Below are 14,388 nucleotides of genomic sequence, written 5' to 3' on the forward strand. Positions count from 1 at the left end.
TGCGCCACCGCACCATCGCTACCGGCATGAGCTCGTGGTTGCTGTCCTTCGCCGAACGCTTGTGACTGCTAACAGTTCGCGCCCGTTGCTAATAAACCTGTTAGCAAATGCTTGATGCTTAGATGCTTTACCTGCACAGACATGCTTGGTTTGTACCCGTAGAATAGTATAGCGTCTTATCATTTCAAAAGTGCTATATCTTGAATTCTTGAATGTATAAAACAAACAAATAAATAAATAAATAAATAGTGCCGGGCGCCGTGAACCCGCCTTCGCTACGTGGAGGAGCGGTGCATCCCACTGGCGCCGAGGAAATTTCACCAAATCGGGGCTACGGTGTGGATTGGTATGGCCACTCGATTGGTCGCCTCTAACCTTCACTTTTGCCATGCCGCATCCGAAGAAATTGCTGACCGAAGCGAACTTTGACGAGCGGAAGAACAAACGTGCAGAGAGTGCCTGACGTCGAGGTGTGTATGTGTGTGTGGGGGGGGGGGGTCTATATGAATCCAATCAGAAAAGTTAGAAGGTGCTACAACGCCTAGCGGACATCCACCAAACGTTGTGGTCCCAGCACCGCTCTTTCAATAAATTGCGTGGTTCATACACGTACCTTGCGGCTTCATCGCTTTCAATTGCGAAGCTTTGTTTCCGAACCCTCGCAACTGGTCGTGGCTGCTGCTGCTGCTGCCTTAGAGAATAACTGCCACTCTGAAGATAAAGAAATTACAAGCCCGGTGCCGAACTCTAACACCTAACCTGCAACACCAACTAGCACACTGAGCGCTCGTTGTCGTAGGCAGATTCTGGCGATACGACAGGCACACTTTTCTATTAACGACAGCGACGTTCGAAGTTAAGAAACTACGTTGTGCTCGGTGCTCAACTTGCGCGAGAGCTAGCAGAGCTAGGGCGGCAGTGACTGCGCGAAAAATAAAAGAAGAAAAAGAAATAGCACTGCTGACAGTATCTGTACGATCATTGCTTGAATGCTCCAGGCGTGCCAAGCGCCAGAGACGGAGCTCCACGTCGAGAAGACAGTCATCGGTCTTGACACCCCGGAGCAGTCCCAGCTTTTCATGCAGGAAAGGATGTTGGCGTTTGACAAGCTCAACCACCTCATTGACAAGGTGACTTGCTTGGGCGTGAACTCTTTATATACAAAAAAGAACGTTTAATTCCCGCGATTTTAAATCTAGCCTTAGCAGAGCTAATCATAGTGTTCTCAGACATTAATTATAATTAGTTTACTTGCTAAATTGTTCTTTAATAATTTCTTTTAGTGCTCACTTCATGTTTTTTGTTGTCTTTCGATAAGACGTCTATTCGTGCTCCCTGCTTTAATTTCCAATTAGCGATATTCAGACGAAAGCATGTGATTTACGTACTGAAATAAGTGCCTTGACTACTAAGGTAACGCACTTGGTCTTAAAAAATGACAGTCTTGAAAATCATTCTCGTAGAAACAAGCTGATAATACACGGTATTTCTGAAGCAATGAATGAAAACGCTACCACCCTGATGACTGCAGTTTCATCTGTGTTTACTGAGCACCTGAAGACTAGGTGCCCTCATATCGAGCCCTGCCACAGGCTCGGTAGAGCACGCACTGGTTACATTCGTCCCGTCATTCTAAAACTTTCTAACTTCAGCGATAGGACCGAGGTTCTCAGGAACGTCTCAAAACTCAAGGGCTCAAATTTCGTCATTAAAGAACATTTCTCTTCTAGGGTTCGGTTAATTCGGAAAAAAATCTGGGACGCATCAGCCTCTTTTCGGGACAGCGGTTCTGTTGTGAAGTTGAGATATGATCATGCTTTCATTAACAAGGTTCGTTATAACTGGGATGACAGTTCGAACTCATTAGTAATGGCACCCGCTCAACGTGTTTCTTCTGAGTCTGGCCGTTTGACTTCCGTTCCATCCACTTCCTGAAATCATCCTGGCCGTTTTGAGAACCTTGTTGTCTTAAATATAAACGCTCGTAGTATTGTTAAAAATTTCCTGATTTATTGTCCCTTATATCTATTCATTCCCCCCATGTTATCGGCGTCACGGAGACTTGACTGCACAATGGTATTTACGAATCTGAGTTCACTCCGCCCGGTTTTGTTGCCGTGCGCTTAGACAGGATTTGCGGTACTGGTGCTGGCGTGGCACTGCTTATCCGGTCGGATCTACGATTCTCAGTCTTGCCTTCTCTTCCAGAAACAGAATCCGTGTGGTGTAAAATTTACCTTCATAATCGGTGTATTGTGATTAGTGTTCTATATCGTCCCCCCGGCTCTACTCTTGATGTTCTTCATGCTGTTGCAAATTTCATGAGCGAGATTAACATTGCTTCGTCGAGTTTTATCTGTATGGGTGACTTCAACGCCCCTGGCATCCGCTGGCCATCATTGTCTGTAGTCGGTCGCGACAGAGCTATTTGTAAAGAACTAATAAACATTTCCTTGTCCTTTGGTCTCACCCAGGTTTTCCTAGTGCGACCAGATTAAACTCCGTCCTTGACTTAGTTTTTTTCAAGCGCTAACCTAGCCGAATGTGACTTTTCTTGCGAGGTAATTGATGGTATTTCAGACCATAAAGGCGTTTTAGCGTCACTCTCCTGTCCAATTTCTAAATCCCCCTATACGTTTACTAGTTTCCCTTATTACACTCGTGCGGACGACAAGTCCATTACTGATGTCTTATCTCATCATTTCGATACGTTTAGTGCACTTGCAGACAACCAGGACATCAACTGCGTTGCTAATCACATTGAGCGTCTTGTCAAATTATGTATCGAACGTTTTGTGCCCATCAAGACTAAGAAAAGAAATTCTAACATTTCATGGATGACTCGTGATATCTTGCATTTGTCCCGCCACGTTCGAAGGTTAAGGCGTTCCAGAAGAGGCATTGATCCCATGGCATTGGATAGATTTGTTAAGGCAAAGAATGAACTCAATCTTAAGTTGCAAAATGCCAAGGATTTCTTTTTTCGCGTTCGCCTGCACAATTTCTTAAAAACTAACCCACGAAAATTTTGGTCTTCTATTTTACCTCGCGATGCCTCATCCACTTCTTTCAGAATAGATAATGACGTCATCAACTACCCGGCGATGATATCCGATGCTTTCAACAAGTATTTCCAATCCGTGTTTGTTTTCGATAACAACTTTATCCCGACACTTACCAATATAGTTTCTTCTGAAGCAATGAGTGACGTTGAGATAAACTGCGAAGGCACCCTCAACCTTATATTAAACCTGGATGTTAAGAAATGCACCGGTCCGGACGGGATACACAACGCGTTCCTTGTTCGTTATTCATGGTGGTCATCAAAATATATTTCAGTCATATTCAGAAAGTCCTTATCATCCTCTACTGTACCTTCTTCATGGAAGTCAGCCAAAGTGCTCCCTCTTTATAAATCTTGAGATAAGCAGTGTTTGTCGCACTACAGACCAATTTCGCTGACGTCACAGTCATGCAAAATGTTGGAACACATCATTCATAAGCACATCAAGCTCTTTCTGGAATCAAATAATTTACTGTCTAACACACAACATGGGTTTAGGCGCGGTTTTAGCACGTTAACGCAGCTAGTTGAGTTCACGCATGACATTTCTTTTAACCTTGATGTAGGCAACCAGGTTGATGCCATTTTTATAGATTTCTCGAAGGCATTTGACACCGTTCTACATTCTAAACTTATTGCTAAACAAATGCTGTACTGAATAATCCTCATTTAGTTAACTGGATTTTAAGCTTTCTCTCATTTCGCTCCCAGTTCGTCTCTTTCGACTGACATTCAGTCGAACTGAGCAGTTCGCCTGACTCCGCTACTGTTTATGTGACATCAGGTGTGCCCCAAGGCTTCGTCCTTGGGCCGCTTCTTTTTTTATTATACATAAACGATTTGCCACTTCACTGCTCTTCTAACATCCGTCTCTATGCTGATGACTGCGTTCTATATGAAGTGATTAAATCTTCCCCCCCCCCCTCTTTTCAGTTACTCGTTCAATGGCCGTGCTGTAGATAAGGTTTCTGAGTATAAGTATCTTGCTGTCATTTTTACGCATAACATGTCATGGTCCAAACACATGGATTACATATGCCGTAAAGCACTAAAAAATTAGGTTACTTGAGGCTAATGCTAACCCGATCTCCTAAAGACACAAAGTTACTAATGTATAAATCTCTAATCCGCCCTGTTCTTGGTTATGCATCTGTAGTTTGGAACCCGCATAAGCAGTTAGAGATTAATAAACTAGAAGCTATACAGAAAAAAAGCTGTGCGATTTATGTCATCGTTACGATCGCGACTTTTCGCCCTCTTCAACACTTTCTTCCTTCAACCTAAACACGCTCTCTTCTCGTCGCCGTGTCGAATCATTAAAATTCTTGCATTGCATTGTCAATTCTTTAGTTAGACTCTCAAATGAAAATTACATTAACTTCGCGCCGGGATCATCAACCACAAGACATCATGACCTAAACTTGATACCCTACTACGCACCTACTAACATGTTCAAATTCAGCTTTTTTCCCTCTCAATCGAAGACTGGAATTCATTACCTGGGTCCATTCGCTCATGCTCATCCCAAATTTTTGCAAGTGCCATCCCAGATGCATAATCGTGCTCATCCATGTCTGGCAGCATTTGTATAGCTTCTTGTATAACTTCTTGTGTATTTTGCTTTCATTTTCTTTCATCAGTGCTCTTTTGTAAAAGTGTTCACTTGTGTTTATTTGTGTATTTTCCTTTCATCAGTGCTCCTTAAAAGTGTGTGTTTGTATTTTCTGTACCTTTCCTTAACCCATTCCTGCTATAGCGCAAATTGCGCTGCAGTATGTATAAATAAATAAATAAATAAATAAATAAATAAATAATAAAACAGAACAGTTCATCCGATGAAATATACGATGTCCGGCGTCATTGCACAGAAATTCATGTAATGCAAAACTAGCAGTGAGTCTCACTTGGAGATATGGTCGTTCGGCCATATCTAAGTTGGATTGTAGTTGACATCTCGAAGGTCAAGATGTCACTACCTTAAATGTTAATTAAGGCACAGTTGATTAAGATAATGTTACTTAAGGCACTCGAACCCATAGCCTTTGGTGGGAGTCAAACCCACTTGGAGATCGGCCATATCTCCTCGTTGGATGCCAGTTGACATCGCGAAAGTCAAGTGGCCTTCCGATGTCAACCCCTACCTTTGGTAAGAGTCGAACCCACTTGGAGATACGGGTGAACCGGCCATATCACCAAGGGGGTCTGCTCAATACAACACTTGCGCTTACGTTTGTCAATGGTGGAGCCACGCGGAAGACGCGCACTTGCGTCTCCCAGCCAATATTTCGGAAAACGGACGTGCAACCGCACTGAAAGGGCGTCTCCGCCAGCCTTTTTAACGTCAGGCTGCTATGAAGTGAAGTTCTCACGATGGCTATTGCGACGCATTCAAAGAAATGAAGCACATTTAATTTTTAGACTTTGAAATATATTACCGTTTAGCCGTCTAGTGTCAGTCACTGTTTGCGAATGCGTTCTTCGTAAGCATGTAAAGCTTATACTATATTCAATTCAGCCTCTATGGAGTAGGTGTACCCGCTTTTTTAAGGAAGAACCTGTCTTTTCGTTTCGGCTTTCCCAGGCCACGATCATCATGCAGAAACCTGACGTACGGACTAAGCTGACATGGTTGTTGGTCAACGCTGACATGACTGACTCAACGGGCCTATGTCTCCAAGCACCCTTCGCGCGCGTGAAGGGATTCAGAGACTTTTACTACCGGCGAGCACGGATGCCGAAGGGTTAGCCACATACCCTGCTGCTGTGTGGTAATTGCGCAACGACGTGCAGGTTTCGCACCGTTTTGCAAGCCGTCCTGTAACGTGTCTATGGGCGGCTTTTTCGTTAGCCCTACGTGACCAGGTACAAAAAGAAAAAAAAATATCCTATATTTTTATTCAGCGTCTGTTCCTCTTTGCGGTACTGCACGCGATAAACAGACTGTGGTCAAACTGTTTTAGAGCGCAGCTCTTTGGCGTCCGTTCCTGGGTTTCGCGTCGTCGTCGGCCTCGTAACCAGCTCCGCCCCCTTTCATCCCCCCAGCGCTAGCAGCGACCGACTGATACCGCTGGATGCCGCTGACGCCGCTAGAGAGTCAAGATAACGTGACTGCATAGAACACCGTCGCCGCCATGCAGAAAGAGGAGGAAAGGGTCCCCCCCCCTGTTCTTGTGTGGCGGATAGGGTGCTCTTCAGTTGCCGACGCGCCGGTTATTTCACGTAGGCCCCGGCACGTCGACGAATACGTGACCACCTTCCCACGGCTGGACCTGGTTCTTAGCGCTGCGGAAGCGAGGGTATCATATTGTTTGTGTCGGCATCGGCGGCGTTGTCCCTGAAACCAACTCCGCAGCTGGGGTTGACTCACTATCGGCGTCAGCGGCATCAGTCAGTCGCTGCTATCTCTTCCCTCCTCCCTTTATCGTGTTGTCCGCTTCCTGCGCGCGCTTCTGCCCCCATCGTTTGCCGCTGGGTGTACACGCCGCCCCCCTCCCCCCTCTTCCTGCGAGTCTCCGGTTGTCAAAGCGCCGGCTCGAACTTAATTCCTTTCTTGGCTCCTCCTCCAATGCAACCCCTGCGCGGTGGCAATTAGAGAGCCAGATCGGTGGCGGCGGATCTGTATATGTGCACCGCCCGAGCCGAAATTGCCGCTGCCGTTCGCCCTGTGCGGTGGCAATCAGAGAGCCAGATCGGTGGCGGCTTGACATAAAGACAAACAGCAATTTCCTAACACTTATGCGGAAGAACATCCCGTTCCTCTCGCTCGTAACGCGTCCCACGGCTGTGATAACCTCGCGAGGCACTTGTATAGATCTCGTCTTTGAGAATCAAGCATTGGTGTACCAAGTCGAACATATATCAGTCTATTTCCCCGACCACAAAGCTTCCTTCATGACTGTCAAGAACTGTTAGTGGAGTCTTTGTTAAAGGAATACGTGTGAAAAATAAAAAAAAAATTCTGTGATAGCGCATACATGTGTTGCTCGATTTCTTTGCCTCAATCTATCGAAAAGGTGAAACAGCTTATTTGCTGCGCTCAAATTTCGCATTAGGAAGTAACGTAATCGTCGTTAATTTTTTTTACCTTTCTCATTGCTCTTGTAAAGTGTTCTTGCGGGAGTTGTCTCGGGCGGTGGGTCACCTTCGCTAATGGCCGCGAGATCTGGCTTATAGATGGCAGCACCGTCGTCCCATTAATGTGGATGGCGGCGGCGCGCATAGAAATGTACACGGTGGACGTTCGCTGTGAGGGATTTGGGCCAATTGCTTAATAATGGAACACGCTGACTGCCGTGAACAGTTGCTATATTGCCTTCGATGCCTCATTTTGCGAGAAACGCGCGGGTCATTCCTACTATACCCTAAATGAGCGCAAAACGAAATTTTTATTTTGGTACATCCATGTCACTCTCATTTTTGTAAGCGTTGGGCTTCCGTTCAGCCTATTCCGATGGCGCTGCTCTTGTGTAAAAATCTGACGAAAAGTTGGCGTAGAACAGGGCAAGACCTATGGAGTGCTATAAAGTAAGGTCATAAGCAATTTCTATGACACAGTTAAAACAGCGGAATTTCATACTTGTGGGTTGAATACGTAGAGCAGCCACGTACTTCGAGTTACATGACGCTGGCACTGCGACTGGCCCGGGAAGAACCAAATTGTTTGCGTTGCACGCCATTTTATGCTGTGTGGGTGCGACCGGAGTTGCCAGACCACACCGCGTAGCATGCCATATATTGATACATGTTTTCTACCGCAAGGAACATAAGAGTAGAGAAAATAAGGTAAGTTGACGTGCAAACAAGCCCATACACATGCGCACTCGCCCATGAAAGCCTAAGGCAATTGTTGAAAGTCTTCGGAGTACCCAGCCCTGGTTAGCGCGCGTCACGTAATGTTTATTAGATGTATGTGTGGGGATGCGCGACCTTCACAAGTCCTCTGATGTTTTCTCCGCATTGCTTTCGCGTCTCCTGTAATCCGGCTTCTCCCCCTAACGGAGCACCGGTGGCGATCGGCGTTGTTGCAGCATGTTACGGGAGGTGGCGCGAGTGTGGTGCTGGTAACGCCACGTAACGGAACGAGACGCTCATTTGAGGGATCGCCAGCCGTTTGTGCGCAGGCGCAAGTAAGAGCGGGCGCCAGAGAAAATCTGGGGGCTTTCGCCCCTTCAATATATGACTCTGTCTAGGCACTACCCAGGAGGTTTCTTCGCGCGTGTTGTAGGAGTTTGTCCCTATAGGCGAGCCGACATTGCGTAATGGGGTCGAGTTTGTTTACTCTCGGATGCTGGCGGCCAGCGCTGTAAAATAGGTGAAGCAGCGGGCACTGACGCCCGATTTGGCGACCTCTGTGTCGGACAGTCCGAACTTCTATTGTATATGCCCACCCGACGGGGAGTTAGGTGCTCCACACCCTAAGATCAAGTTCCCATAGCCCTCAACACGAGGGACGGACAACAAATCCACAGAGTGGATACCATCAGGGTCATCGGACTCTTGCTAGAATCTTGCGGAGGCAACTCACAGCTCGCGTTACCTCCAAGACGTAGAATGTTCTTCGGCTTATCCTCAGGGTCTCGAACCGCAGGTGAGAGGGGATGGTTTAAGCGTGAGCAATCTCCTCAGACTCTACCACGCGCTTCTGATGAGCCGCATTAACTGCGTAGCCTCGTCGTGGCTTTGGTCTAAACGGGATGAGGCCAAAATCGACGCCACTCACTACTAGCACCGCACGTCTCGTGCAAGTAGGCATGCACAACACCCTGTCAGAGGTGATCGAGGCCCAACGAGTGGCCCAAATAATACGACTCTCATCATCGCGAGCGCGGAGACGCATCCTCGAATCCGTTGGGTGCGCTCACCAGGAAATCACGGAGCGCAACGTGACCCTATCACCTATGGTCCGAGATACGTTCAAGGTAGATGCCACGTAAGTGCCACGTAACGGTGCCAAGGTGCCACGTAACGTCCACCCTCAATACAATGTTGGGCGCCGGGTAGCTCGGCTCGTTCCCTGTTAAAAGTGACTGCGGCCCCTCCGAATCTGGCATGTTACATTGACGCCGCACATTGCGGGTGCTCTGAACGTTATCATTTGCTTTTCTTGCAACTAATATATTATTATGCTATCCACTGTTATGCTACCAAGAATTTTACCATTCTGTTGTAGTTACTAACCGATGGTACCGTTTTCAGTATTATTACTTAGGGACTCTCGTCTGTATATTGCATGTATGTACCTATGTTTTGCATATGAATAAACTTCAACTTCAACTGCAACTATGCCGTAGTTTTGTTTGACTTGAATGGCACACTAGCTCAGCATCCGTGAGGGAGGTTCCTGCAACCGTAGCCGAGCAGGTTGCTATAGCTATAGCACTGAAGGACCCTCTACGTCCCAATATCTTTACACACTCCAGGTCTGCAGCCCGAGCGTTCGCCTTGGCTCGATGTCAATGGAGGCGGCGGCCATCCTCGGAAGCGAGGGGCTGCTAGTTTTCATATCAAATGGTTCCCGGCCCACATGGGAATCAATGTGCACTCTGAGGTTGTTAATGACAATGAGTTGGCCCATGACTGTGCGCGACGTCTTACGCACCGCGGCGGTTCCGGTGGACTCGGGGGTGGTGACTTAGGACTGTACAGGGATTCGCTTCTCACTTTCCATGAGATCATCATCATCATAATATAAATAATAAGAATCATTTATTGACCCTTAAAGGCCCCTGTTGGGCTATTCCATAGGGGGGAGCATACATAAGAGAACGAAACGTAGAAACAGTCATGACTGAAGTAAGAAATAATAACATTCAGAAGGGTAAAGAAGGTGTAATCAAATGACTGTCAAACACAAAATGTAATAAGCAATGCACTTAAAAAATGTGTGATGTAGTAAAAAGTCAAATGCGTTAAGCATCAATACTCAGAAAGTTCGTTAGTATGTTTTGAAACTTTGTAGGATTACGTTGGATTACTACCCAGTCCGGTAAACAATTCCAATCTGCAATAGCTACCGGCAAGGAAGAGCTGTTGAAGGATTTAGTAGAGCCGTGAAGACATTGAAGGAGACAAAAGAAGTGTGTCGCGTAAATGCGGGAAGTTGTAATAGAGCTTTTGAAAGAGGCACAAGCGTGCGATTTTTCGGCGAAGTGCTAATGATTTAAAGTGGAGGGATGATTTGCTGGGTCTAACACTTAGCAGATAGTCGTACTGGGATGTAATAAACCGGGATGCGCGGTTTTGAACGGCTTCCAGTAGCTCAACAAGGTACCCTTGATGGGGATTCCATGTTGCCGACGCGAATTCCAGTTTAGTACGGATAAATGTTTCATATGCTAGTTGACGGATTACAGGGGGTGATGTCGATAGTGACCATCTTATGAATCCTTGGGATCGATTAGGGGCAGTAACCAGATTTTGGATATGTTCTGACCATGTAAGCTTGCTAGTGAAGATAATACCAAGGTACCTGCATGATTGAACTAGCTCAATAGGAAGGGAATACAAAGAGTAAGAGCATGACATGAGAGGGTGTTTCCGCGATCCGCGCATGAACTTACATTTTTGGCATTTAGCTGCATGAGCCACTCTCTGCACCATTTTTCAATTCTAGTGAGGTCACGCTGTAAAAGCAACTGATCATTGTATGAGTTTATACGGCGGCACAGCACGCAGTTATCGGCAAAGAGCCGGATGGATGACGAAATACCAGAACGGAAGTTATTAATGAACATTAAAAACAAAAGAGGTCCAAGGACTCAACCTTGCGCTACTCCAGATAATATTTCGGTTACTGTATAGTGACGGTGTCCAATCACTGTAAACTGCGACCAGCCAATTAGGAAGCAACGGATCCAGGACGTCATTAGAGGGTGGAGACACAAGCTGTTCACTTTGATCAATAGTCGTTCGTGAGGTACACGGTTAAAGGCTTTCGAAAAGCCTAGGTAAATTACGTCTGTTTGGAAGAGAGAATCAAGGTTTAAATGGAGGTCAGTAGTGAATTCAATGAGTTATGCTCCACATGAGTGACCTGGTTGGAAGCCATGCTGGTTACAGAAAAGAAACGAGTTAGCTTCAAGATGAGAGGCAACATGAGAATATATTATATGTTAAAGAAGTTTGCAGGAAATACAGGTGAGTGATATCGGGCGATAATTCGATGGATCAGTTCTGTAGCCGCTTTTGAGAACCGGGACAACCTTACTAAACTTCCAGTCATTAGTAATGGTACTGGTATTTGTGGACTGCGTAAAGATGATTTGTAGAATTTCATTAGTAAGCACCTTAGTGCTTTTGACGATTTTAGCGGGAATGTTATCCGCGCCGCGAGCACTGGAGACCATGATATTATCGATCAGGGCCCAAATGCCCTCAGATGTGACGTCAATTGAAGTCATGCGGGAAAAGTTGCAGTCAGGAAGGGTACTGCTATTTAAAGCGGGTTCGTGAGTGAAAACGGAAGAGAAATAAGAATTCATGACGTCGGATCGATGATCAGTAGAGACAGGTGATCCATCAGGATATGAAAAAGTTATATTGTGAGAAGCACTGCGGTTCGTAGATAGAAGTTTCCAAAATTTCTGTGGGTTTTCCAAAATTTCTTTGGGTTCTTGGTACATTATCAATCTATTATAAAACTTGGCACATTATCAACTAGCTCGGCGGGCCTTTCCGCTACCACATCCTAAACTTACTAGACCACAATCGTCGGCCCTTCGCATGCTCCAAACGGGGTCATTCCCCTCCAGGGGCCCATTCTGCCACATCGTGCCTAATGTAGAACCCCACGGTCGAGACTGTGGGGTGGCGCACTGCTCCTTATCTCATATGCTCTGGCAATGCCCTGCGTTACGCAACTCATCGCTTACCACTAGAACCGACTGGAAGGCAGCCCTAAGAGCGGCGACCTCTCAGAGTAACTACGGGCTGTCCAGAGGGCCTGCGACAGGGCAGAGGACTACGATCTTCCGACCCCGACGTGGGTGTGGCCCGCGACGGCTACGGGGCTCCCTAAAAATGAAGGTGCCCTAACGCGGTTCCTCAGGAGCATTAGTAAAGTTCCTTATCTGTCTGTCTATCTGTCTCGCTCCAGTGGTGCACGTTCTAAGTCAGTCGTGGCGGATCATACCTTTCTCGCGCCTCACGGCGATGTACCTTGTAAGTAACATCACAGATGTTTCTGTGGGAGCAGTAGCTACCGTAGTAGAGCCCGGGCCGCATATATTGCAAAAAGTCGCCGGGCGCGGTAGTGTTGAACTTAGCGCCACAAGTTGGCGGCTGGACGAAGTTATACTTATTCAATCGTGTTTTTACTAATTGTAACAATATGTCATTATTTCGCATTATTGGCGGCACCTCCAGGACGCCAAAGCGGCAACGGGGACACCAAACATAAACCGGAACTGGTGCGTGTGCTGGAGCTCGCCGAGGCCTGCGCGTGCCAGGGGTGTATAAGATCGGCTGTCCGCTGTCGCGGACAGCCAATTTTCTTATGCGAACACCTCCTGGCATGCTTCGGGCACCACGGCCCCAACCCACAGGAAGCCCGGCTTCCAGCTTTGATCCCCCCGCTACTCTTTGGGTGCCCAGGAGATCGTGCGCCGCCTGCTTTATTTAATGAGGCGCTCTCCTGAGGCCTCTGTTTGCCGGATACATGTGCCCTCCTGGAGCAGTGCCTGTAAAAATACAATCTATCGTCGCGACGAAAAAAGTGACCCGTGACTTACAAAAGAACATTGCCACTTCAGACATAGCGATTACCAAGGCGCGTTGGTGCCCACGGCCTCACCACGCGGGCAGCCAGCGGCTGAGTGTAAGCAAATTCGACCGGACTCCGAAATGCCGGCATGTCTGGGGACAAACGAATACAACGCGCACCAAGAAACCTCCTCCGTAGTGCCTAGGCAGAGTCATATATTCAAGGAGCAAAAGCCCCCAGATTTTCTCTCTCGCGCTCGGTCTTACTCACGCCTGCGCACAAACGGCTGGCTATCCCTCAAACCAAGGTCTCGTCGTAACGGCGGGATTACTCGGGCGCGACCGGGAGGCATTGTTACAATTGCTAGTAGGTACAGCGGGGCGTGGCGCTTTTGACGGCGCTCGACGTTTCTGTGCAGGCGCGAGTAAGAGAGGGGGCGAAAGAGAAAATGTGGGGGCCCTTGCTTCTTGAATATGTGACTCTGCCTAGGTACTACGGTGGTGAAGTTTCTTTGCGCGTGTAGCGAGCGTTCGTCCCAAGGCGTGCCGGCATGACGGAGGGGGGTCGAGTTCGTTTACGCTGCGCCGCTGACTGCCCGCGCCCTGAGGCATTGGGCACGGATGCTACATTTTGTGATCACTGTCTCTGAAGCGGCAAGGTCCTGACTGGTGTTGTATAAGATGCGGGTCGCGCTGTTTGTCGCGACGGGAGGTTGCGTTTTTTACAAGCACTGCTCCAGGACGGCACATATAACCGGCAAAACGAGGCCTCAGGAGACCACCTGAGGTGATATTAAAGCAGGCGGCGCAGGACCTCCGGGGCACCCAAGCGGTAGCGGGGCGGTCAAAGCTGGAAGCAGGGCAGCCCGTGGGTTGGGGCCGCGGCGGCCGCAACGGTGCTTTTCTCAGCGCATGCACTGGCGTTCCATCCTTATCGGACGCATCGCGGGGGCGTGGCCACATGGCGCAGTGTGTTCAAATGGAAGCCCGAGGAAGGAGTCTGCTGCAGTACGTGCCTCATTCACAAGACGTTTCGACGGTGAGAAAACGTTGTGTTTTCATATTGATTTAATGCTAATATCATTAACCGTCAACAGTCATCGTCATATGGGCTCTGCCAAATTTTTTATCAATGAATCGTTTACAGTAATACCTTTATTAGTCCTCACGTACCACTGTTGGATATAACGTATACATCTGGCTTGGTTTACTCGATTCACGAAAAAAAGCAATAAAACACTCAAACAAACATTTCTTCTGAACCCTTCTGTGTATCAACACTATGACAAAGATGCCGGCTTTTACGTAACGTTGCAGTCATAGATGGCACTCGTATATTTCTTCATTTAATGTCATAATGAAAAAGAACTCACCACTGAGAAATTACGTTTGCACACAAATTTGCGTGTGTCACGCATAGAATGCATATCCCTCCCCACTAGCCATTACTAAATGGACTTGATGCGCATTTTGTGAGTAACGGAATGTAGGCACAAACGAATATAACGGGACAAATAATTGTATCTTGCCAGTTGATGCATACCAGCTTCAGGAAGAAGTAGCGAATCCGCCTTGTTAGGAAGGGCCTGCAGAGGTGCCGACATGCAAAATTTTCTTAGCCAGCT

The 14,388-nt window shown here is 47.3% G+C and overlaps 1 protein-coding gene across 1 annotated transcript in view; it reads right to left on the reverse strand.

Annotated features, from left to right (window-relative positions):
• Positions 1-11,832, reverse strand: part of LOC142588779 (uncharacterized) — a 48,365-nt gene extending 36,533 nt beyond the window's left edge. The window contains exon 1 of the mRNA XM_075700598.1: positions 11,761-11,832. Coding sequence (XP_075556713.1) covers positions 11,761-11,832 — 72 coding nt within the window. The remainder of the gene's footprint in view (positions 1-11,760) is intronic.
• Positions 11,833-14,388: the final 2,556 nt, after the last annotated feature.

This window comes from Dermacentor variabilis, chromosome 7, assembly GCF_050947875.1.
Source record: "Dermacentor variabilis isolate Ectoservices chromosome 7, ASM5094787v1, whole genome shotgun sequence".
Lineage (NCBI taxonomy): Eukaryota > Metazoa > Arthropoda > Arachnida > Ixodida > Ixodidae > Dermacentor > Dermacentor variabilis.